This window comes from Phyllostomus hastatus, unplaced genomic scaffold (genome assembly GCF_019186645.2).
Source record: "Phyllostomus hastatus isolate PE091 unplaced genomic scaffold, TTU_PhHast_1.1 phas_scaffold_1224, whole genome shotgun sequence".
Lineage (NCBI taxonomy): Eukaryota > Metazoa > Chordata > Mammalia > Chiroptera > Phyllostomidae > Phyllostomus > Phyllostomus hastatus.
The window spans coordinates 999880-1025182 of NW_025334008.1; the positions used below are offsets into that span (position 1 = coordinate 999880).

The 25303-nt window shown below is 57.3% G+C and overlaps 1 protein-coding gene across 1 annotated transcript; it reads left to right on the forward strand.

The window, feature by feature from the left end:
* Positions 1–594: 594 nt before the first annotated feature.
* On the forward strand, positions 595–23437 carry PRR12 (proline rich 12). The gene is made up of 14 exons (XM_045856297.1): positions 595–699; positions 2254–2366; positions 3462–3623; positions 3708–7018; positions 7513–8179; positions 9726–10117; positions 15987–16103; positions 16266–16399; positions 16652–17124; positions 19978–20103; positions 20219–20316; positions 21842–21988; positions 22075–22170; positions 22454–23437. Exons 1-14 carry the CDS (start codon positions 614–616, stop codon positions 22598–22600), a joined length of 6069 nt encoding a protein of 2022 aa, XP_045712253.1. The 5' UTR covers positions 595–613; the 3' UTR covers positions 22601–23437.
* The last annotated feature ends 1866 nt before the right edge of the window (positions 23438–25303 follow it).

Genomic DNA, 25303 nt, shown 5'->3' on the forward strand with positions numbered 1-25303 from the left:
AATGTTGCGCCCTACACCCCCAGGCCCTGCTTGCGCTGTCGGTCTCCTTCTCCCTCTCTCTCTCTCTCTTTGCATTTGCACGGGATTGTGGGAGGAAGCGGAGCGCAGCCAGACACCCCGCCGCCCGCCCCCCTCCCCTCCCCTCCCCCCTCCCCCAGCCGCCTTGTGCAAAGATGGCTGCACCGTGAGCGCAGCGGAGGAGGAGGTGGCGGCGGTGGCGGCGAGAGAGCGAGCACCCAGCGCCCGCACCCACCCCGGGGCCGCCCGGGACGCCCCCTCCTGAGCGCGCGCTCCCCTCTTCTCACTTGCAAGCGCCGGGGCAAAGGCGGAGACAGCGGGGTCCCTCCTCCCCTCCTTTCCCTCAAGGGGGAACCCCCCTTCCCCCCTCCTTGGCTCGGCGACTGCACCCCCTCCCTTGCCTGCCCCTCCGCCCCTGTTCCCTCCCTCCCCCGCCCGGGGCCTTCCCGGGCCTTCGGCGGTAGCAAAGAAAAGAGAGAGAGAAGGGGGAAAAAAAAACCAGCAGCGGAGGGAGCGGCGGCTGAGGAGAGCGCGCGCGCGCCCCCTCCTTCCCTCCCCCCTCCCCCTCCCCCCCAATTTCCACCGCGGCCAATTCATGGACAGGAACTACCCCAGCGCCGGCTTCGGGGACCCGCTCGGCGCCGGGGCGGGATGGAGTTACGAGAGGTCAGCGAAAGCTAGGTAAGGAGCCGAGGGTGGCCTGGAGGAAAGGGTCTAAGGGGTGGGGGCCAAGCCGGCCCAAGTCCGGCCGGGCCCGCCCGGCGACGCGTGCATCGCAAACTCCCCTCCGGCTTGCGAGGGAGCGGCCTTCCTCGGTTTACAACAACGCCGCCGCCCCAGTTTCCAAATTGCAAACTCCGCCAAAGCTAGCTCCGGCATGCAAAGGGAGAGATGCAGCGGGAAAAGGGGGATGCAAAACAATTTCGGACGAAAAGGCCTTGGGAAGGTGGGAGGGACTGGCGAAGCAAGGCCTGGATTTCCCCCATCCTTGGATTCCCGGTTTGCAAATCCCTCCCCCCCCACCGCGTCCCAGGCTCTGTTCTTGCAAAGGTGGGAAGGAAAGGAGAATTAGAATGCAGACCTGGGGGGCGGGCCCCCCCTCCCAAGTCCCATTGTTCCGGAGCTGCGCGAGGCCGCGCCACTCGGGCCCCCCCGAAATTCCGCGCGCAGAGTGGGTACGGGGCCCCGCCCCCTTCCTAAACTGGGGTTCCGTGTGTGTAGCAGGGCAAGGGGGGAGCGCGGGGGGGTGTTCTGGTATCTGAGACACACCCCCTTTAACTCCTCACCCCCAAAGGCAGAGAATCCTAGTTGATGGCGAGGAGTGAAGTGTTCGACCTCTTTGAGTCTGGGCTATGGATCGGGGCCATTATTGCATGGGAATATTCGGTTGTGTGGTTGTGTGTGAGTGTGGATCCTGTGCGTGTGTACCTGGTATTCTGTGTTGTGTTGTGCCCTCACTTTTCCCCTGCCGCAAACCAACTCCCTCCCCCAACACACCTGGGTTTTCCAGCATGGCTGGACATGACCACACGCGTGTTAGTTCCATGTGGGACTCTTGGCTCTGTATCTTTCCTTCCCCACAGGTGAGTTGGATACTCTTGGCACACATACTTGGCTTTGCATGGTCCCATGCATTTGAACCTCAAGTCCAGGGCCTTCCTGTGTTCATGTTTGTACTTCTCTCTGGTACTTCACTGTCCCTTCCTCATCCCACAGCCCTGCTGTTTGGGGAACGGTCTACCTACTGCTCCCGCCTGGCTTTGCACCACTCCAGGAGGTTCAGGACCTGCATGTCCCCACGTGTGTGTAGAAGAGGGGGCGTCTGTGCACAGCTCTGGGTTGGGCCCCAGGGTCTTGTGTCATCGGCTGGGTGGGAGTCTGTGTGTGGTCCGAGGTCCACGTTTTCAACTCGACGCACTTCCTCTGACTCTTTACCCTCTCTGTGTGTTTGTCTCATACCTGTGCGTGTTTCTGTGTTTGTAAACGTGAGGCTACCTGGGCTCTATTTCCTGGAAGTCAGGGCCCTTTACTGCTGCTGGGGCTCGAGGGGGCATTTCTGTGGTTCTTTGGCTGGGCACCCCGATTGCCTTGTTTTCTTTCCTTTAGGGCCTAAGTTTCCTTAGGATAATCCCCATTCAGCTGGAAGATTTCCCTCAACTCCCCAGGGGATTTGCTGAGTTCCCTTCTCCGAGGGCAGCTTTGGAGTATACCCTAACATCTCCCCCTTCCCTCCAGCTTGGTCTATGGCAGCTCCAGGACCTCGCACCCTGAGACGGACATCTTACACCGCCAGGCCTACGCAGCCCCCCACCCACTGCAAAGCTATGCCACCAACCATCACCCTGCAGGTACGGCCCCCGTCCCGCCCTGCTTGGGCTGGCCCTCCCTCTGAGGTAGCTGATTGGCTGGTGAAAGTTCCACCCCTCCTAATTGGCCTTGCCTTGCCTCCTGGGCCGCCCCTTTCTCCTCTTCCTCTGATTGGTTGATAAGTGGCTGCTTAATTTCACACCGGATTCGTCTGCCTCTGGCTGTGGCCCCACCTATTTAGTTCCAATTGGCCCCATCCCCACAGCCCCCAAATCCCACCTTCTCTTCCAGGCTTTTCCGCCTCTCCAGCCCACCCATTCACTTCTCTCTGGGTTTGCCCATTCTTTGGCTCCTTGGTTCTCTGAATTCTTTTTTTGTTTGTTTGTTTTTAATTTATTGATTTTAGATAGGAAGGGGGAGAGTAATAAACATGGATTTGTTGTTCTATTTATTTATGCATTCTTTGGTTGATTCTTGTATGTGCGCTCATTGGGGATCAAACCTTTAACCTGGGCTTAAGGAAGGGGGGGGAGGTGCACTCTAACCAGCTGAGCTCTCTGGCCAGGGCCTGATTATCTGAATTCTTTTTCTCTGATTCCAATTCTTCCTGATTGGCTGATTCTTTGGACCTCCCCCTTTTTCCTTAGATTTGCCTACTAGCTTATTCTCCCCCACTACCTCTCTGCCTGTAAGGCTTCTGATTGGCTCCCTTTTGATCCAGTGGCCTTTCTTGCTTGGTGAACTAGCCTTGAGAATGCTTAGTCCAGTTTGATCCTTGACCTTCCTGGTTGGTTCCTTTTTTCATGCCCCGCCCCCTTTTTTTTTTCTTGGATCTTCTCATTTTCATTCATCCTGTTTCTACTTGTCCTCTAGTTCTTCCTGGTGGTTCCAGTCATCTCATCCTTTACCCTTGCTGGAATTGCTCGAATACTTTTGCCTCACAGCCTGCCCTTATCTCCTCATTTCCTTCACTTCTGGATTTTTCAATTCCTTTGTCTACTTTTCTCTTCTTGGGCCCCCTGCCCTTATGATTTCATTGCACCCCATCCTGTTTACTGTCTCCACTGGCTTCTCCCCTTTCAACCCAGCCCGAGCCCCTACCTACTTAGCTGACGCTACCCCCCATTTCTGGCCAGGCCTCTCTGGACTCTTCGACACTGGCCTTCACCACGCGGGCTCAGCAGGGCCTGACGCCTCCGTCATGAACCTCATCTCGGCCCTGGAGTCCCGGGGCCCCCAGCCAGGCCCCTCTGCGTCCTCTCTCCTCTCCCAGTTCCGCAGTCCTTCCTGGCAAACAGGTAAGTCCACTGCCGACTCAAGAGGGCCAGGGTGGGACTGGCTTGTGGTCCACCCTGACCTACGGTCTCCTCCATCATTCCCAGCCATGCATACGCCAGGCCCCACGGAGCTCTTCATCTCAGGCGCCCTGCCGGGTTCCAGCACCTTTCCATCCTCCTCAGCCCTGTCGGCCTACCAGCACCCGGCTTCCTTCGGCAGCCGTCCCTTCCCCGTGCCCTCATCCCTCAGCCTCCAGGACCCCCCGTTCAGCCCCCCAGCTAATGGGCTCCTGTCCCCTCACGATGTGCTGCACCTGAAGCCCTCGCAGGCGCCCACGGTGCCCTCTTCGCTAGGCTTTGAGCGCCTGGCGGGGGGTGGTGTCCTGGGGCCCGCTGGTCTTGGCCCGGCTCAGACTCCCCCTTACCGTCCTGGTCCCCCAGACCCACCTCCACCTCCCCGGCACCTCCCCACTCAGTTCAACCTGCTGGCTTCTTCTTCCGCTGCTGCCGCCGCTGCTGAACAATCCTCCCCGCAGCTCTACAACTTTTCGGGAGCTGCGCCAGGCCCACCACCACCCGAGCGGGCCCTACCCCGCCAGGACACTGTCATCAAGCACTACCAGCGGCCGGCCAGTTCCCAGCCCCCACCACCCCCACCGCCAGCCCATGCCCTCCAGCACTATCTGAGCTGTGGCGGCAGCTATCCCTCCATGGGCCATCGGGCCAACCTGGCCTGCAGCCCCCTGGGTGGTGGGGAGCCCTCCCCAGGTGCTGGTGAACCTAGCAAGGCTGGGCCCAGTGGAGCCACGGCCGGGGCATCGGGCCGTGCTGCGGGCCCTGAGGCAACCGGAGGAGGTGGGGCTGGGGGTGGTGGCGGAGGTTACCGCCCCATTATTCAGTCACCCGGTTACAAGACAGGCAAAGGTGGCTATGGGGCAGCTGCCGGGGGTGCCAACAGACCCCCACCACCTCGTTCAACTGCCACACCCAAATGCCAGAGCCTGGGGGGGCCAGCTGCGGCCTATGCTACCGGGAAGGCCTCTGGGGCTGGCGGGGCGGGAGGCCAGGCCTATTCTCCTGGTCAGCCACAGGGGCTTCTAGGACCCCAGGCCTACGGGCAAGGGTTTGGAGGGGGTCAAGCACAGGACTTGAGCAAAGGCCCTAGCTACTCAGGAGGGCCTCCGCAGCCCCCCAGTGGCCCCCCACCTCCTGGCCTAGCCACGTGTCAGAGCTACTCCCCTGACCAGCTGCAGGGGCAGCTGTATGGGGTGCAGGGCGAGCCATACCCAGGGCCAGCAGCCCACTCCCAGGGGCTGCCCACGGCCAGCCCTTCACTCAGCTATAGTACTGGCCATTCACCAGCACTCTCGGGCCACGGAGGGGGCTGGGGTCCCAGCTCCTTAGGTGGCGGCGGAGAGGCCAGCCCTTCTCATATCATACGCCCGCTGCAGTCGCCACCTGCCCCGGGTCGCCCGACGGGAGTTGGCTCTCCAGGAGCCCCTGGCAAATACCTGAGCTCTGTCCTGGCCTCGGCCCCGTTCCTGGCACCCCCAGGAGCCAGCAGCTATGCAGCCGGAGCAGGTGGCTACAAAGGCAAGGGAGATGGCTCAGAGCTGCTAGCAGGCCCCGGGGGGCCTCCTGCTGAGCGCACGGAGGACGAGGAGTTCCTCATCCAGCACCTCCTACAGGCGCCCAGCCCCCCGAGGACCTCAGGGGCCGATGGCTTGGTGGGTGAAGATGGGGCAGCAGATGGTTCCAAAGGACTTGGAGGGAGTGGCGGGGCCGGGGGTCCCCCGGGCACACCCTATGAGCTGGCCAAGGAAGATCCCCAGAGGTACCACCTGCAGAGCGTCATCCGCACCAGCGCCAGCCTCGATGAGGGTGCAACAGCGGCCCTGGAGCTAGGCCTGGGGAGGCTGAAGGAGAAGAAGAAAGGGCCAGAACGGGGTGGCGAGACCCCTGAGGGGCTGGCCACCTCTGTCGTCCATTATGGGGCAGCTGCCAAGGAGCTGGGGGCCTTTCTCCAGAAGAGCCCGCCACCCCCACCTCCATCAGCCCAGCCTGCCCAGCCCACACCTCACGGCCTCCTCCTGGAGGCTGGGGGTCCTGACCTCCCACTGGTGCTGCCTCCTCCACCTCCGCAGCTGCTTCCCTCAGTCCTCAGCCACACCCCCAGCCCCTCTTCCAGCAACCCCAAAGTCGGCGTCCATCTCCTTGAACCAGCCACCCGTGATGGGGCACCTCAGGCACCGCCTCCACCGCCGCCCCCACCTCCACCACCTATGCCTCTCCAGCTCGAGGCTCATCTCCGCAGCCATGGGCTAGAGCCCAGTGCGCCCAGTCCTCGCCTGCGACCGGAGGAGGGCCTAGAGCCGCCAGGTGCCATGCAGGAGTTGCTTGGGGCCCTGGAACCGCTGCCTCCGGGGCCTGGTGACACTGGCGTGGGCCCACCTAACACCGAGGGCAAGGATCCATCTGGGGCCTACCGCAGCCCCAGTCCACAGGGCACCAAGGCCCCCCGCTTTGTGCCACTCACCTCCATCTGCTTCCCCGACTCCTTGCTCCAAGACGAGGAACGCAGCTTCTTCCCCACCATGGAGGAGATGTTCGGTGGAGGAGCAGCAGACGACTATGGCAAGGCCGGGCCACCTGAGGACGAAGGTGATCCCAAGGCGGGCACTGGGCCCCCCCCTGGCCCCCCTGCCTATGACCCCTATGGGCCCTACTGCCCTGGCCGAGCATCTGGAGCAGGGCCCGAGACACCGGGCCTGGGCCTGGACCCCAACAAGCCACCTGAGCTGCCCTCCACAGTCAATGCCGAGCCTCTGGGCTTGATCCAGAGTGGGCCACACCAGGCAGCCCCGCCACCGCCTCCGCCTCCGCCACCACCTGCCTCAGAGCCCAAGGGAGGCCTGACCTCGCCCATCTTCTGCTCTACCAAGCCAAAGAAGCTGCTCAAGACATCCTCGTTCCACCTGCTCCGGCGCCGTGACCCTCCCTTCCAGACACCCAAGAAACTGTATGCCCAGGAGTACGAGTTCGAGGCGGACGAGGACAAGGCAGATGTGCCTGCTGACATCCGTCTCAACCCCCGGCGTCTGCCCGACCTGGTGTCTAGCTGCCGATCCCGCCCAGCCCTCTCACCACTGGGTGACATTGACTTCTGTCCACCCAACCCTGGCCCTGATGGCCCCCGGCGCCGTGGCCGCAAGCCCACCAAGGCCAAGCGTGATGGCCCACCTCGACCACGGGGCAGGCCGAGGATCCGCCCACTGGAGGTTCCCACCGCCACTGGGCCAGCCTCGACTTCCACACCCACTGATGGGGCCAAGAAACCCCGGGGTCGGGGTCGTGGCCGGGGCAGGAAGGCCGAGGAAGCAGGGGGCACCCGGCTGGAGCCCCTGAAGCCACTTAAGGTGAGGGTGAGTGGGTCCCCAATATCTGAGTTTTAGAGAAAGTAAAGTGTAAGAGGCCACACCTGAGGTTTGTGGATGTGATGGGGGTATGGTTCATATTCCTAAGACTGTGAGGAAATGAATCTGAGGACTGGTATTGGGGTTCCACTGTTGGGGAGCTCTGAGAATGGAGACTTGGGTTCAACAGGGAGGCAGGGGGTTGGAGTTTTGGTTATCATCAGTTGGGCATCCTAGATTCCTGAGTCTTGGTGTTTGGAAGGTCTGGAGTCCTGGGCTGGGCTGAGCGAGGAGAGGTCAGTGAGTGGGAGGGAACTGAACCCTAGGGTTCAGGAATCAGCAAAAGGGTGTGTGTCGTTGCATTCCAGCATTCTAATGGCTGAGAACCTGGGGGTTTAAACTTCAGGGACTGAAGTGCGGAGGGAACGAGGGTTCTGGACTCGGGTCTGAGGATGGAGGGGACTTGGGCCCTGACTCCCCACTGCTCCTGTGTCCAGATCAAGCTGTCTGTGCCCAAGGCCGGTGAGGGTCTCGGAGCCTCATCAGGAGACGTCATACCAGGCACTGACCACAATAGCCTGGACTCGAGCCTGACTCGGGAAAAGATCGAGGCCAAGATCAAGGAGGTAGAGGAGAAGCAGCCGGAGATGAAGTCTGGCTTCATGGCCTCCTTCCTGGACTTCCTCAAGTCAGGCAAGCGCCACCCACCACTCTACCAGGCGGGCATGACACCTCCACTCAGCCCCCCCAAGAGCGTGGCGGCCTCCGTGCCCACCCGAGGCCTGCAGCCCCAGCCCCCCACCGCCCCCACTGTGCCACACCCCCCTCCCACTGGCGCTTTTGGGCTGGGGGGCGCTCTCGAGGCTGCTGAAAGTGAGGGGCTGGGGCTGGGCTGTCCTTCGCCTTGCAAGCGGCTGGACGAGGAGCTGAAACGGAACCTCGAGACACTGCCCTCCTTCTCCTCGGACGAGGAAGACTCTGTCGCCAAGAACCGGGACCTGCAGGAGAGCATTTCCTCGGCCATCTCTGCCCTCGATGACCCTCCCCTCGCCGGGCCCAAGGACACCTCCGCCCCGGATGGGCCTCCCTTGGCCACCGAGGCCGCGGTCCCAGGGCCGCCCCCCCTCCCAGGGCTCCCCAGTGCCAGCAGCAGCGGCACACCTGGTGAGCTCTGGGGAGATGGTCCAGGGGCGGCACGGGGGCTTCCTGTGGTTTGGGGCACTGGAGATGGTTGTATGGATTATGTACCGTTCCGGGGACACCGTTAGTTGATGTAGATTTGCATGTTTCTGGAGGTAACCTGATGAGCAAACAAATGTTTTGAGAAGGGTATGGTTTGCTACACCCATGTGCTTTTCTCAGCCCACACGTGCTCAGTGGACTAACAGGGGCCCCCAGGTGGGTGCTAGAGAGCTCGGGGTGCAGGGCAGGTTGTAAGTTCTGGGGACAGCGGGGTAACAGTGTGCTCAGAAAGCTTTTAAAACTGGCAGGGGGTCCCAGGGCCTGAGAAGGGCTCCGGGGTTAGTGGTGCATGATGAAGAACAGAGTATCTGAGGGGCAGAGGGAGACTTGGGGAGCGTCGTTTCAAAAGAGACAGGGATGCTGACTAGTCAGGTCCTGTGGAGGTCCTGTGGGTGGAGGCAGGGGAAGCCTGAGAGTGTGGTTGGGTCTGGGTGGTAGGGTTCTGCTCTGAGAAAGGCTTTGGACAAAATGTAAGGGCCTTTGATGAGGGGAGCAGAGGCGTTGGGGTTTGGAAGAGGGCATTTGGTGGGGCAGTTAATGAAGGGGCTTGAGGGCTCACGGGGTTGTTACCAAAGCCTATGGGGAGCCAGCATAAAGGAACAGTGATTATTCTGGGGATGGAGAAGGATAGGGCTTCTGAGGAGGTAGAGGCCTGAAGGGAAGGATTGTAGAATTGGCAAGAACAGGGAGGGACTGGGATTAGAGCCAGGCCAGGGCCACTGAGGCAGCAAAGCGACCTTCAGGATTAGACCGGCCAGTAGGTTGGGGGACAGATTCAGGAGTTCAGGATAGTGCTGGAGCTGAGGAAAGGGTCTCAGGGAAGGGCTCTGGCATGGCAGAGGGCTGTGGGGACCTGAGTGCCCATATAGGGCAGAGGTGTTATCACAGGAAGGGACATGTGGATTAAGAGATAAGAGGAAGAGGTTCGGGGGGTTGGCATTTGGGAACTTGGAGGTATGTCAGGCACTAGGCTTGGGGCAGGGGAGAGATGATCGGCATTGGGTTGAGAGAGTGGACACTGAGCTGTGGTGTGGGGACCTAGGACTACACGAAGAGACAGTGGGCCTTTGGAGGCTTGGAAAGACAGCGATGAACAGTGTGGATAGGAAGAACAGGACGCTGGACAGAAGTTAGAGCCACCTGGGCTTCCCGTAGGTGTCTGGGGACAGGTGAGCAGGTCAGGTGGGGTCTCTGAAAGAGAAGCAAGGGCAACAGTAAGCAGAGATGAGGTGGAGTTGAGAGCGCAGACAGTAGTAGCTGAAGAACTTTTCATCAGGAGGGGTGTCGGGGTGCAGGGTGGGCTGGATTGGCGACCCCCAGAGGAGACTAGGAAAGGGCTGGGGAGCACCTTTCGCTGGCAGAGTGGAGACTTGAGGGACAAGCCGGGGTTGTTGACGGGGAGCAGATTGAAGCTCCGGGAGGGAAGGGTGCAGGGGATCCAGCCCTGACGGCCCTTCTCGCCCCCCAGAGCCCCCGCTGTTGGAGGAGAAGCCCCCACCCTCTCCGCCACCTGCCCCATCGCCCCAGCCGCCACCCCCACCACCAGCTCTGCCCTCGCCACCCCCTTTGGTGGCCCCAGCCCCTGCGCCTAGCTCGCCACCTCCGCCGCCTCCAGCAGCCCTGCCTTCGCCACCCGCCCCCCCACCCCCGCCCGCGGCTGCCCCGCCAGAGGAGCCGGCTGCCCCGTCCCCGGAAGACCCCGAGCCGCCCGACGCCCGGCCCCTGCACTTGGCTAAGAAGCAGGAGACCGCGGCCGTGTGCGGGGAGACAGACGAAGAAGCCGGTGAGAGCGGCGGTGAAGGCATCTTCCGCGAGCGTGACGAGTTCGTCATCCGCGCTGAGGATATACCTTCCCTCAAGGTGAGTCCCCAGCGTGCCCATGACTCAGCCTGATGGATTCGGCCATTGGTTCGCCGAGCACCTGCTGGATGACCGGCTGACGACTGCAGGTGGTAGCGGTGGCCGAGACAGCCCCACGGGGCCCTTCTGCGTTCCTGGTCTACCCAGGCGGATAGTGGCCAGCTGGGAGAGCAGGGCTTCTGCGGATATGTTACTTTGTGTATATTACCTATAACTAAGATAAGACGATTATTAACGGTTGATTGCCATTACCCTGAGTGCTGGGGTTACGATAAGGACCACAGCAGGTGAGGGTCTGGTCTTCCGGGTACCCTAATTTCATAGCGCAAGCCAAGAGACGGCTTTGTGACTTGGGCGGTAATGGTGAAGGCATCAGGCGTTGCAAAGACATACTGTGAATACACCCCCCACCCCCTTTGAATATAACAGCCAATGAGTTGGCGGTACTTACGTGTCAGGCAGCTCGAAATATTTAATGCCGACCAGCCCACTCGCTACTTCCAGTTCTTCCACACCAGCCAACTTCAGCCCGCAAGGGCTAAATGCAGCCCATTTCCTGCACGTAGCCACGCCTACCGCCTGCGTGTCACTATGGCAGCTTTGCCCCGGACAGTGGCGGAGTCGGGTAGTTTCAGCTAAGCCCGCCTGGGCTGCAGAGCCAAAAACGTTACCTGCGCACCGCGTTCCAGAACGCTGGCTGGCCTCTGCTGCGCTTCGTTCCTTGGACAGGTAGACTCAGATCGGGGGAGTCATGTGGGTGCTTGACAAGGATAGGTGGTGTCAGGCGCCCCAGTAGTGCTTCCCACCGGACATGACGTACGGCGACTTGCGCATGTCCCCTTGCTGGCCCGCCCTCCCACTCTCCCTGTAGTTGTCACAGCCCTTCCTCGCGCGCCCCGCCCGGTGCGCATTATTTCATTTGACCCTCACAACTGCTGAGGCTGATTCATTATTGGCCAGTCAGCCTGGACGGGCGGGGAAGATGGTGAACAACCACCAACTAGGAACGGGACAGGCTTTGGGACCCGGCCTGGTCAGAATTTAGTTTGATCGTCATCATCGTCTCCCCCCCCCCGCCCCGCCCTCCGAATTGTGATGACGTGTGTGTGTCCCACGAAGTTGATCTTTTTTACCAGTTCTAAGCGTACTGTACAGTAGCATTAAGTATCATATTGTGCCGCATATAATGCACTCCCGTGTATAAATGTAGACTCATTGTTTTGTGCATGTTAAACACAGAACTATTATATCCATGTCTAATCCTTGTTTTTCCCTCAAAAATTTGTAGAAAAACGTGCGCATTGTATGCGGCAAAATACGATCTGTTTGCATTGTTGTGCAAAATTGTCTTCAAGTTTTATCTTTGTAATCGCCTTCCCATATAGGGATTACTATCCCCATTGTACAGGGAAGGAAGTTGAGGCTCAGGACGGTAAAGTGGCCTTCCCGGGCAGTCGTGGTTGGGACCTGGAAACTTATGCTGTCGTCACCAGATTCCGCCATTTTCTGTGTAATTCTATCAAACACTGACTGTAACAGCAGCCAGGCATCTAGCGCGGGCTCTGAGGCAGGGACGGTCACCCCCACTTTCCAGATGAGGAAGTTCACGATTAGAGAGAGGGAATCATTCCGCTGGCGAGTGCCGAGCCGGGATTGGAGCCAGGGCCATCTGATACCACCTCCCCGGTGGCATAGGGGAGAGGACCAGGCAAGGACTCAGATGCTTAAAATACAACACGAGTGTGAGTTATGGGGTGGGGGGGTGGGGGGGGTCGTGGCGCAGAGCCCCAGGGCCGAACCACCAATCCCATGTTGGGGACTCGTTCGTTTGCCTGGAGTGAGGGTAGGCTGGCGGCACAGCTGTGGGGGGCCCAGCTTCGGCCTCAGCCTGCCTGGAGCGAATCTCTGCCACTTTGGTATGTGTGCGGTTGAAGTGGGCATAGTCTCTGCCGCTTCTGAGTTAGACTGGTGTTGAACCTTCCTGTGCCTCAGTTTCCTCATCTGTATAATGGGGCTGACCATGCAGTGTGAGGACTCGGGTGTCATGGCTTGTCCTGTGCTCTGACGGTGGCTGGCACACGGAGGTGTCCTATGAGCTTTAATTCTGTTACTTATCTTGGTGATCTTGGGCAAACCTCTGGGGCAGAGTGTGGCCACGTTTTCCTGGAGACCAGATAGCAAATATTTTTGGCTTTGCAGGCCACTCAGGGTCTCTGTCACCTATTCTTTCTTTATTTTTAATTTTTAAAAAGATTTTATTTCTTTTTAGAGAGAGCAGAAAGGAGGGAGAGAAACATCGATGTGTGAGAGGATCATTGATTAGTTGCCTCTCACACCCCTGCAACTGGGGACCTGGCCTGCCACCCAGGCAGGTGCCCTGACTGAGAATCAAACCGGCAACCTTCTGATTCACAGGCTGGCGCTCAGTCCACTGAGCCATGCCAGCCAGGGCTGTCTCATACTCTTTATTTTTTCTTTTGTACCATATTTTTGTAATCCTCACCCGAGTACATTTTTTCCATTACTTTTAGACAGAAGAGAAAGAGGAGAGAGACATCAGTGTGATAGAGAAATAATTGGTTGCCTTCTCGTACGTGCCCGACTGGGGATCGAACCCGTGACCTTTTGTTCTATGGAATGATGCTCCAACCAACTGAGCCACACCGGGCAGGTTTACAATTCTTTAAAAAATGTAGAAACCATCCTCAGCTCTTAGACCTATAAAAATGGGCCATGGGCCATAGTTCTTTCCTAGAACAGTAAGTCCAATAGAAATATCATGAGTCACATACATCTTGGAAGCATTCTTGGATCCACATTTTAAAAAAGTTCAAAGATGGATAAGATTAGCCACAGGAATGTATTTTCTTTAACCCAGAATACCTAAAATAGCATTTCAGCATGTAATTAATGTAGAAAAAATTGTTTTATTTTTTTAAATACCAAGTCTCTGAAGCCCAATGTGCATTTTATACCCATAGAACATTCTGATTAGTTGTATTTCAAGTGCTCAAGAGCCACGTGTGGGGATGGTCTGCTGAGTGGGAGAGTGTGGGGTTAGCTCTCTCTCTGCTTCCTCTGTAACCCAGGATGGGTCATATGAAGTCTCAGTCCTTGGGGGTGTTGAAGAATTAACAGGATGTAAACTGTGAGCATGCAAGAGTTTGTTGGACGGAGAAAAGTGTGGGGAGACCATTCCAGCCGGCGACAACAATCTGTGCAAAGGCCCTGTGGTGATGGAAAGCATAGAGTGCTTGTGTTGTACAAGGAAGCAAGAGGTTGAGTGCCTGGACAGTGAGCGCTGGGGCTGGGATCGGTGGGAGAATCTGCTCTGGGTTGCCCAGGCTCTGCCAGGGCACTTGGTCTGCAGGGAGGTGGCTGGGGAGGTGTCCACTTCTGATGACAGTCTGTTTGCGGCATCAGTTCTGCAACAGTGACTGTCCTTGATGGGCGGGCCCTGCAGTTTTCTCCTTAACACCAGGCTCATAGCTTGGAGCTAACTCACATCCTGTTGCTTACTGCCCTTGTCTTGGCTTGTCACAGTTCATATTCCCAAACAAGGATCTGATTGGTCCAGGTCAGCATTTGGGGGCTGTGGGTGGGGAAAATTCCCTAGTAAGTGGAAGTGGGTGTAGTTGGTGATATGATTGACAAGAGGAGAGGCAGGAGGGACATGGCTTTGGGACTCACTGGCACTGGTGGAGGAGCTGGCAAAGATGATTGCCAGGCAATTAGGTCCAATGACTGGTTGGTGTGGTGGGATCCTGGGAGGAAAAGTGGTCTGGGGGAAGACGCCAAGTTCAACTGGGATGTGGTGAGCCCACGGACTTGAGTCCAGCTAGAGAATCAGCTGGCTGCTTAGAGAAGGCATATAGGTGGTGGGAAGAGAGAGGTGGGGTGCATTGCAGTGATGCGTTTTTCAAAGGCTTCTGAGAACTCAAACAGGGCACATCGTATTCACATTGAGAGGGAACAGGGAACCCTGGTGGGGGGGGCCCTGCATATGCAGAAAAGCCTGGAGTTCAGAACATCTGGGACTTGTCCGATGAGCTTTGAGGGGCTAGTGAAGGGGGAGGCACCCGAGGCCAAGCTTCTGTGTGCCAGCCTACGGGATCTGCACTGGAGGCCCTGGAAGGGTTTGGAGTGGGGCGGGAGGTAAACGGACTTTTCAGTCCTTGGGCCTCTGGGCCTGGCTGAGGAACCTGGAGGGAGGGCTGAGAACCGTGGTGTCTTGGAGGAAAGCACTTCAGGTTGGGGCGCCTACATCCCTGTCCCATCCTGCCTCATTCTTGTATGAGACTCAGGCAAGAGCTTCCCGACCTCATTTTCATCAGGCTATGGTAACCCTTGCTTCGTGTTCCCCTGGTTCATCTGAGGGACATGAAAAATCATGGATGTGAGAGCGGTTGACCCCAAACCAAGAGTAGATAGCCAATACCTGGCATGCAGTCTGGAGTGCGGCAGCTGCTGCCAGTGGTAGACATTATTAATGGATCCCCGCACTGGTTGCTGCTGGGGCTGAGGCAGCCATGATCAATCAATTGGAGTTAGCACCTGAATGCTGTTGTCTGACTTGACTGTGGAGTCTTCGAGTGCAGGGACCGCTCCCCGTTCATCTCTGGGTCATCACAGTGTTCAGCGCACGTTTCCTGCTCTGTGCTTACTCTTTACTGACCTGTACCTGTCAGCTGCTCTTTTGGAGAGTCACAGTTGTCGCACACCTCCCTGGCAGCCCCCAGTCATCACCCAGTCCCCTCGGGGAAGGAGACATGTCCTTCCACGGACTCATTTAGGTGTCACCTCTTCCAGGCAGCATTCTTGGAGTCAGATTGAGTTCAGGGTCCTTCTTCTAGGCCTCAGGGGCACCCATGATTAACATGTTTGTGACATGTGCTGTCGTTTTGTGAGTGTGTGTGCTGGTGTCCCCTGCTGCCCGCCTCACTCCCCAAGATCCGATGCTGGCCTGGACACACAGCCATCGGTTCCAGTGGGCAAGGGTCTGAGGGTGTCGGGGGGTGACGATGGGAGAGCTTTTCTATCACCGAGTCCTGCCCCATCGTGGATAGGCTGATGGAATGGATGGTCTCAGGTGACCTGGCACCTGCCTGTGTTTGGCCCAAGCCACCGCCTTGCCCTGCTTTGTTTATTGGTTTGTCTGTCTTGCTACCTCGTTAAGGGAGACTTCATGAAAGGCTTTGTCGATCTCACTCACTTCTGTAGGCCGGGGTCCATCGTGGTGTGTGGAAAATGGTGGGTGGGTGGGTGCATGGGCTTTGTCGTTACATCGAGCCACGTGGGAGGCTTGCACCATCGTACCGCAGGGCTACGGCGACGGAAGCCTTGTAGCCTGAGAATGAACGGCTGGGTAGGGAGTACCAGGACAGGGCCACATTGCAGCTGTGTCCCAGGGCTGAGAAGGTCACAGAGCCAAAAGATATCTATGTCCGTTGATTTTCTTTTTAAAGATTTTATTTATTTTTATTTTTAAAACTTATTTTAAAATTAGGCTTACTTTTTTTAGGGGTTTTATTGATTTTTTTTTTAGGAAGGGGAAGGGGAAGAGAGGGAGAGCAACATCAGTGTGTGGTTGCCTCTCGTGCGCCCCATACCTCGGACCTGGCCCACAACCCAGGCATGTGCCCTGACTGGGAATCGAACCCGTGACCCTTTGGTTTGCAGACTTGCACTCAATCCACTGAGCCCCGCCAGTCAGGGCACGTTTCAGGGATGTTTGTTGATCTCTCTTTTGACCATGATGCCTTTTCTCTAAGGAGGGGAGGGGGTATTGAGGGCAGTCAGAGGGCCAGGAATTGGGGGCACGGTGTAGGAACGCGGGCTGACCCATCCAGCCTCCCTGTGCCCTCCTCAGCTGGCGTTGCAGACCGGCCGAGAGCCCCCACCTATCTGGCGTGTCCAGAAGGCCCTGCTGCAGAAATTCACCCCGGAGATCAAGGACGGGCAGCGGCAGTTCTGTGCCACCAGTAATGTAAGCCTGCTGAGGGCAGTGAGGGCTTGGGCCCCGGGTGGGGCAGGGCGGGGGAGGTGTCCGGCTGCCATGGTGGCCCATGGCCCGGTGGGAATGTTGGGCACCAGGCTGCCTGGATGGGCTGGGTGATGGAATCCCTGTTGTGCCTCTTTTCCTGTATAGTATTTGGGCTACTTTGGGGATGCGAAAAACCGGTACCAGCGCCTTTATGTGAAGTTTCTGGAAAACGTCAACAAGAAGGATTACGTGAGGGTCTGTGCTCGGAAACCCTGGCACCGGCCCCCAGCGCCTGTCAGGTACCGTGGGGCCTGGGGGGCAGGTGGTGGGCAGGACTGACCGGCAAGGGGATGGAACGTGCAGTAGAAGAAACAGTCGGGGGGTGGGGACAGAGACCCAGAGAGAGGAAACAGCAGGTCATCTGTTTCGGTCCAGGGGGAAGATGGTTCTTCTGCACTTAGAGCTGTGGGCCAGGCAGGGGGATCCCAAGGAGGAGAGTTTGGGTTTCTTAGGTTTCTGCTGACTGCAGTCCCTTCCGTGTTCCCTCCCAGACGCTCGGGGCAGGCCAAGGGCCCCGCCTCTGCTGGGGGCAGCTCTGCCCCTACCCCCAAGGCCTCGGCTCCGCCTCCTAAGCCCGAGACCCCTGACAAGACACCACCTGAGAAGCCCCCAGAGCAGATGCCCGAGACAGCCGTGCCTGAGCCCCCTGCCCCTGAGAAGCTGTCCCCACCTCGGCCTGTGGAGAAGGAAAAGGAGAAGGAGCGGGTGACACGTGGGGAGCGGCCACTGCGTGGGGAGCGGGGCACCGGCGGGCGGCAGACACGGCCAGAGCGGAGCCTCACCACCGGGCAGCCCGCCACCTCCCGGCTGCCCAAGGCCCGGCCCACCAAGGTGAAGGCTGAGCCGCCCCCCAAGAAGAGGAAGAAGTGGCTGAAGGAGGTGGCGGGCAACGCCTCGGCGAGCGGGGGCCCACCGGGCAGCTCCTCTGACTCCGAGTCGTCCCCCGGAGCACCCAGTGAGGATGGTGAGGCCCTTGGCAGCCACGAGGCTGGTGGGGAGGCTTGGGGAGGTGACTCCTGAGCCTTCAGAAGGAGGCACAGGTCCGGGCTGTCCCAAGGCCTCCAGGGAGCGTCGACAGGAAAGTCTCAGTAATGAGTACATTGAAAATAGTGGCAATGGCTACCAACTATGTAGCGCTTACTGACACAGTAGGCTGTCTTCTAAATTCTTTGTGTAGTTTTCACACTAGAGGTAGATACTGCTGTGATCCTCATAGACAGATGGGAAAACTTAGGCAGATTTAAAACATATGATTCATTGGCTCTTAGTATAGTTGTAGAGTTATTCATCTTGGCAGTGAATTGTAGAGCGTTGACATCACCCCAGAAAGAAACCCTGCACCCTTTGGCCATCACTCCCCTCCCCTCCCTCCAGCCCTGAGCAACCGGTAATATACTGTCACTATAGATTTGCCTCTTCTGGAAATCGAGTGTAAGTGGAATCGTATAATACACGGTCTTTTGTGTCTGGCTTTCATTTAGCATAATTTTTCTGATGTTCACCCATTACTGGTGTTTCGTTCCTTCTTATGGCTGAATAATCTTCCATTGTATGGATCTAGCATGTTCTGTTGGTCTGCGCGCCCGCTGCTGGACGTTTGGGTTGTTGGCATTGGTTGGCTGGTGCTGCCGTGAACATGCCTGGCCGGCCTGAGTTTTCTGAGCCTGGGAAATGGGGAGGAGCTGAATTCTGTACCCTTAAGGGGACAATACCCCTTCCAAGGCTCAGTGCCCTTCTCTGGGCCTGGGTCTCTCTCTCCTCACCTCATTTGACTGGGGCCCCTCCATGGGGAGGATGAGCCTGACCCGAGTCTGCAGACCCTGAAGCTTTTGCTCAGCCCAGCGAGGAGGCCTCAGAACCAACTGGCTTGCTTGCTCAAGACCAGCCACCCTCCCATGTCCTGGAAGCTGATGCTCCCTTCTTTGTATTCCCCATGGAAAGTTCTGGAAAGAGGCTGCAAAGAGGAGAGGTTCTCTCCCCTTCCTTTAGTGAACTCCCCTCCAGCTTCCTCAGCCCCTTGCTTCAGGTGTTTATTGAGCACCTACTGTGTGCCACAAGTGCCGTTCCTGCTGTGAGCAGAATAGACAAATACACGTGTCCTCGCGGCAGCTCACAGTCCAGCCGGGAGTGAATCAGATAAATGTGTTGTGCAATCGAATACCAACCAATATGAAGAGTCATCGCTATGAGGCGGGGGAGGGTTGAAGACAGTGACAAGAAGGCAATCTAGTAAAGAGGACCCAGGTGGTAGCCTGGGCAATACTTTTGAGAAAGGGCGAGAGTTGTGGAAGGCTCCTGGAAATGACATTGGAGCGGAGAGCTGAAGGCAGCTGGGTCATGTGACTTTGGGGGAGAGAACATTCCAGGCTGGGTGTGTCGGGATCAGGAAGGAGGCCAGTGGCTGGAGCGAGTAGGAGGAGAGGGTGGAAAGTAAGGCCAGAGCAGGAGCAGGACCAGATCTCTGAGGGACGGGGAGCCTGGGACTTTGTGGCCCACGGCAGGGTTTTGCCCAGAGCGATACGGGAGCACTGTGGGTTTGGTGAGGCCTCACAGAGTCTGAGCCCCACTGCCCAGTGGTCACTCCAGACACTTTGAAGTCACAGCTGTCACTAGGGACCCTCAATGTGGATATGTCAAGTGGACATTGCTCATGCTTCCTCCTAAGGGGTATTTTGGAGGCTTCCACAGCCCCGCTGCTTGTGCTTCCTCCCACTCCCGGACACTCCAAGGGTTTCTCATGAATGTCTGTCCTTGTCCCTTCTCACGCTCCACCCATCACCCGGCAGGCTCCCACAAATGTGCAATGAGGCAAAGACTCGTATCTTCCTCACTGAACACCCTCCCGGCCTCCCCAGAGCCCCTGCCTCCAGATTCACTGAGCTCCTGGTCCTACGTGCCTCAACTCAAGGACAGTCCCCCGGCCACCCGGCCACCAGGCCAGGCCCTCGGGGCAACCATGTGTTTCTCTCTCCCCTCCATCAACCCCACCCCACCTGCCCTGGCGGCCCATCCCCCTCTCTCTTCCCCACAAGCCTGCCCCTGCCGCGCGGCTCCAGCCTCTTCTGACCAGGTTCATTGCCCTATCCTCTGGTCTCACCCCTCTAGTCCGTCCCCTCCGTGGCCTCAGAGGGGTCTTTTCTGCACTTACTTTCATCCCCCACCGTGCTCACGACTCTTCCATGACTTCCTGACGCCTCCCAGAAAAAGCCTCTGCCCTGCCGGCAGTCCTGCTCGTTCTGGCTCGCAATGATAATCTCCAGTCTGTTCCTATCTCCTCCTCCAATCTTGCCCTTTGTGATCTGATCTCTCGGATTCGATTCACTGGTTTAGAAACCAATTATGCTGCTTCTTTAGGCATTGTCGAAGTTCCGTGGAATGAAGTTTACTGGCCTGGAATGCTGTTTCCTATCACTCTGGCGTCAGCTCTCGGGTGACCTTTTCCCGGACTCGCCAGGCTGAGCTAGCTGGTCTTAGTGCCTGTGATGCGTCCCTGAGATCACGTGGCTCTGGTTCCTGTCAGTCCTCTGCTGTGGGTTTGGGCCTCCCCGAGAGCAGGGATCTCTCTCCTGGTCCCTGGTGCTTAGAACGCCACCTGCTACACCTTAGCCGGGTAGCTCAGTTGGTTTGAGCATCATCCCAATAACACCAAAGTCGTGGGTTCAATCCCTGGGCAAGGCACATACAAGAGTCAAACAGTGAATGCATGGATAAATGAAACGATGAATCAATGTTTTGAGAGAGAGAGAGAAAAATACTATATGGGTAGCGTCAGGAGCAAGTCGGAATAATGAGCTCACATTCCACGCTTTTCCCCCAGAGCGGGCGGTGCCTGGGCGGCTACTGAAGACACGGGCGATGCGGGAGATGTACCGGAGCTACGTGGAGATGCTGGTGAGCACAGCCCTGGACCCGGACATGATCCAGGCCCTAGAGGACACACATGGTGAGTTGTGGCCTGGGGGGAGGGAGCTGGGCACCCAGGCCCCCACCCCCTCCGTTGCCCTCCCCCCAACATTGTGCGGCCGCGGCTCTTCTCATACCCCTTCCTCATCTCTCAGATGAGCTGTATCTCCCACCTATGCGGAAGATCGATGGCCTCCTGAATGAGCACAAGAAGAAAGTCCTGAAGCGGCTGTCGCTGAGCCCGGCCCTGCAGGTGCTTGGAGGGCCTGGGCAGGAGTCGTCAGAGGCCCAGAGATCCGGCCTGGTGGATGCGTGGACATGCTGGCCACTGCGGTGGTCCCAGGGACCTGTGGAGGGGGCAGTCTTAGGAAGTGTCGGGCTTGGCCAGGAGAAAAGTTGAGGGCAGGGCTGTCAGGAGGGGGGTTGGGGGGGGGTTCCCTGTAGCCTTATAGGCCCAGAGGGAGGGGAGCCAGGATGGTGTGGGGGGTGGGGGCAAAGGTCTGGGAAGGCCCAGCACAGTGTGGCTGTGGAGCGCAAGTCTGGGGACAAAAGGTAGACAGGACCAGCAGCAAGGACTTGCTTGGAGTCAGATGGCTTCTCCATCGACAATGCAGCTTCTTAGAGTCTCAGGCTTAAGTACTAAGTCATCTACGTACTTCCTCGCTGGAGCTGCCTAGGGTGCTGGGGTGGAATGTCAGGGTGGCGCAGGGAATCCTGGGATAGAGTGTGAGTGTGGCCCTGAGAATTCTGGTGAGGATGTCCGTGTCCTGCCGAGAACAGGGGGGTGGAACGTTAGGGCGACTCAGGTTCCTGGGGTGGAGTGTTAGCCCACTCTGAAAATCCTGCGGGGGCTGCTAGTCTAGTTCTGTGAGTTCTCGGAGGGTTTGAGGCTGGCTCTGATAATTCTTGGTGGGATATTAGTTTGCCTCAGAAAATAGGGGCTAAAATGCTAGTTCTAGAACCCTGGGGGGATGTTAGGGTGACTCAGAATTCTGGGAGCAACTGCTCCTCTGGCTCTGAGAAGAGTGGAGAGGGTGTCGTGCTAGGGTTCAGAAATCCATTATTTAAAAAAAGAATAAAGAAAAGAAAGTAAGCCATTATGGAATACTGGCATACTACACCTTATTATAATTCATAGGTACTTGCATTTTTTGTTTACTAATTGAAAGTAAGACCCTCCACCAGCAAAAAAGCTTGTAACTTGCAAAGACTCAGATGGTGGTCAGCATTTTTTAGCAATACCGTTTTTTTGTTTAATTAAGGTATGTACGTTTCCTTTTTAGAAAGAATGTTATTGCACACGTAATAGACTATAGTATAGCATAAACATTACTTTCACACGTGCCCAGAAACCCAAAATTTTATGACTCGCTCTATTGCCGCCAGCGGTCTGGACCTGACCTGCAGCATCTCCAGCGTGCACCCATATTAGGACAAGTCAGAGGGTCACTGAACAGAATGGTAGCCTGGTGCCAGGGATCCTGGGTTTTAGGCTGACTCTTGGAATTTTGTGTAGGATACTAAGGTAGCTCTGAGATTTCTGGGTGGAAATTGGGTGTCTGAGAATTCCAGGACATGCCACAGGCACATGAAGGTCACCAGGCAGGCCGAGGCTCCTTGGTCCTTGGAAGAGAGCGAGGCTCTCAGTTGTCTCTCCTGATCTACAGCCTGAGGAAACTGAGGCATCTGACAACTCAGGGAACCTGAGAACTGGGCACTGGGTTCGGGGTGTGTGGGCCTGGGGAAATGTCCGCTGAACCACCCCCTTCCTCCTGCAGGACGCCCTGCACACGTTCCCCCAGCTGCAGGTGGAGCAGAGCGGGGAGGGCTCCCCTGAAGATGGGGCCGTGCGGCTGCGGCCGGCTGGGGAACCCTACAACCGGAAGACACTCAGCAAGCTCAAGAGGAGTGTGGTCCGGGCCCAGGTGAGGCCAGTGAGGGGCGGGCAGGGAGAGGGTCTGCTGCCTGGGGCTAGGTGAGATGCTGAGGCTTCTCTGCCCCATCGGCCCAGGAGTTCAAGGTTGAGCTGGACAAGTCAGGATACTACACGCTGTACCACTCCCTCCACCACTATAAGTATCACACCTTCCTGCGCTGCCGGGACCAGGTGAGTCCGTCCACCCTGGGCTGTACCCCCATGGGCTCTTCCATGGACCCAGGGGTCTGGGGTCCCAGTACTCCCTCCTCAAACCCAAAAGCCAGGCCCCCAGCCCCAGAAGTCTAGGCCCCAGCCCCTCCTCCCTCAGACCTGGGGTTCCCCGCCTCCCTGGGACCCGGGAGTCCAGCTCCCAGCCTACCTCTCCCCGGGACGTTAATCCCTGGGCCCCTGCCTCCTCCCACCCCAGGCCCTGGTGGCCGCCCGCCGCAGCTCCACGTTTCAACCCCTGCAGACCCTGGCCATCGAGGGCGGTGCTGAGGACCTGGGCCAGGAGGAGGTGGTCCAGCAGTGCATGCGGAACCAGCCGTGGCTGGAACAGCTCTTCGACTCCTTCAGTGACCTGCTGGCCCAAGCACAGGCCCACAGCCGCTGTGGGTGACCCACCCTGGCCTGGGGGGCCCACCTCCCACACGAACCGAGAATTGGGACAGAATCGTGTCCTCAGGCGCTACCCCTGGGGCCCCGCTGCCAGGGAGGGGGGGTCATCGGTCCAGGTGTGTTCGTGCTGCCCCCACAGGGCAGGGTTCAGAGTTTGACTCACCCCTCTCCCAGGCCCTCTCCGCTCTCCCCCCGCTCCTCCCACTGTCCGGTGTACAGAGAAATTATTTATATATATGTATAAATGTCTATTTAGTAACGGTTCCCTCTCCCCTGGCCCCACTCCAGGGCCACAGCCCCCACCCCCTCCACCTTGTACATAATGTATAGGAAAAGTCTATGTATGGTTGAGGGGGGTGGAGTGGCTTTAGAGAGTTGGGGGACCCCCTCACCCCCAAGTCCCCCCTTACAGGCCAAGATCTTTGCTAAAGGCCATTCCCTCCTCAGGGCCTTCAGTGTCTGACGGGAAGGGGAAAACGCATCTTGTTAATTATTTTTAATCTTATTTATTGTACATACCTGGGGCGGGGGGCTGGGGAGGTGGAGGGGGGAGAAGGGTCCCCTCCCTTGGCCCCTCCCACTCCTTTTCTACTGCAATTTGTCTGTGTCTCCCCCCACCCCCAACACACACACCGCCCCCATCCCATTGTCGTCTGGATGTGGTTCTATTTTTTATCGGTCTCTCCTGCCCTCTTCCCTCTCTCTAACCCCTCTGCTCCCACCTCCCCACCGCCCATCGTCTCTTGCTCTTTCTTGGGCTTCTGTACAACTCAACTTGTATACACTGTGTACACACGACCAGCCAAACGAAAACCCAACAGCAAACACTTTACCAGCAGGCTGGAGTGGCTCTGTCCTGCGGCGTCTGGTGGCCCCGGGTGGGGTGGGGGCGGAGCACCAGCAGATGGTCTGGAACTGGAATGTGGCTCTTCTGGAGCCCTGGGAGGTGCTTGGGCTGGCGACGTTGTATCCCTGATGTCTCACTGTGTAACAAAGAGCCCACCCCAAAATTTAGCCACTTGAAACAAAAACCATTTATTGCACAGTTTCTGAGGGTCAGGAGTTGGGGAGCAGGTTAGCTGGGCAGGGGACTGACCTAAGGTCTGTCATGAGTGTGGCAGTCAGCAGAGATTCAACTGCAGTGTCAGTTATCTACTTTTTATTATTTTTTAAAGATTTTATCTACTTTTTAGACGGGGAAGAGAGGGAGAGAAACCACAATGTGTGGTTGCCACTCCAGCACCCCCTGCCAGGGACTTGGCCCACAACCCAGGCATGTGCCCTCACTGGGAATCAAACCAGCAACCCTTTGGTTCTTGGGCCTGTGCTCAATCCACTGAGCCACACCGTCCAGGGCAGCATCTGCTTTTAAGGTGGCTCACCAGCATGGCTCTTGGTTGAAGGACTCAGTTCTTTGCCACATGGACCTGGCCCATAGGGAAGCTTGAGTGTCTTCATGACATGGCAGCTGGCTTCCCCCGGAGCGAGGGGTCTGCAAGAAGTTTAGGTCATCAAGTGCTGTTGTTTCTGCCGCCTGTTCATTAGAGGAGAGTCATAAAGGAACTCAGGACACATGCAGGGAGAGGGGGTTATGGTCCACTTTGTAAGGGGAAAGTATGAGTTTTTGATGCATTTTTATTTTGATTTCTTATCATATGAGGACACTTTTTAAAATATTTAATTTTAGAGAAGGGGAAAGGAAGGGAGAGAAACATCAGTGTGTGATTGTTTCTCCTGTGTCCCCTACTGGGACCTGGCTCATAATCCAGGCATGTGCCCTGACTGGGTATCGAACCAGTGACCCTTTGGTTCTCAGGTCACCACTCAACCCACTGAGCCACACCACCCAGGGCTTTTTATTATTGCTTCTAGAGAGAGAGAGAGATTAACAATGATGTGAAAGAAACATTGATTGGTTGCCTCTCATACGTGTCCTGACTGGGGATCAAACCTGTGACCCCTTGGTCTATGGGACACTGCTCCAACCAGCTTAGCCCCACTGGCTGGGGTAATGCATTTTTAAGCCAATACAGGCAGTGGCAGGTGTCAAGTTGCCTAGCTTTCCCTTGGATCTCTAATGTAGACGGGAGGGGTCTCTGTCCTTGAGCCCTAAAACTACGAGATCACCGGGGGCTGGAAGGTTAGCAGCTGGTATGCATGGGTGAGGCTGGGTTCTATACTCCTTGAGCAGTGACCCAGAACTGCTGGGGAGGTAGACTTGGGGGCTTTTTCTTGGGTCTACTGCACCAGAACCCACTTGCCAGTAAACTCCTGGGAGGATTCTAATGCACATTCAAGGTCGTGGAGCAGTGTTCTAGAACAAGAACCTAAGACCTGGAGCCCCCCTGACAGTGTTCTAGAATCCAGCCCATAAAGCAGGGAGCAAGCCGTTCTAGAACCTGGGTACTTGTCATCAGAGATGGACTCGGTGTCCTAGAATCCTGGTGTCAGCATCAAGGGTGGCTGGTCCGTGGGAGAGACCCTGGGAGATGTAGGGCTAGGTCGTCAGCATCCTAGACCCCCAGGAGAAATGGAGGGAGAACCCCCATTGTTCTAGAATCCTGGGTGTTGTCACCATGCTGTTGACTGTGGAGCCCTGGTGTTACAGAATGGCTAGTGACACTGGAGAACCTTAATGGGAGAGTCAGTGGTGGACTGTGGACTTTCTAGCATCATCTTCATGAAGAGCATTCTTTTGAGAGTG

Excerpts from the sequence above, each read along its gene's own strand:
- PRR12 (XM_045856297.1), top strand. The coding sequence starts at position 614 with ATGGACAGGAACTACCCCAGCGCCGGCTTCGGGGACCCGCTCGGCGCC. Across the intron at positions 700-2,253 it reads GAGAGGTCAGCGAAAGCTAG|CTTGGTCTATGGCAGCTCCA; the intron begins GTAAGGAGCCGA and ends CCTTCCCTCCAG. Across the intron at positions 17,125-19,977 it reads CGGAGCACCCAGTGAGGATG|AGCGGGCGGTGCCTGGGCGG; the intron begins GTGAGGCCCTTG and ends CTTTTCCCCCAG.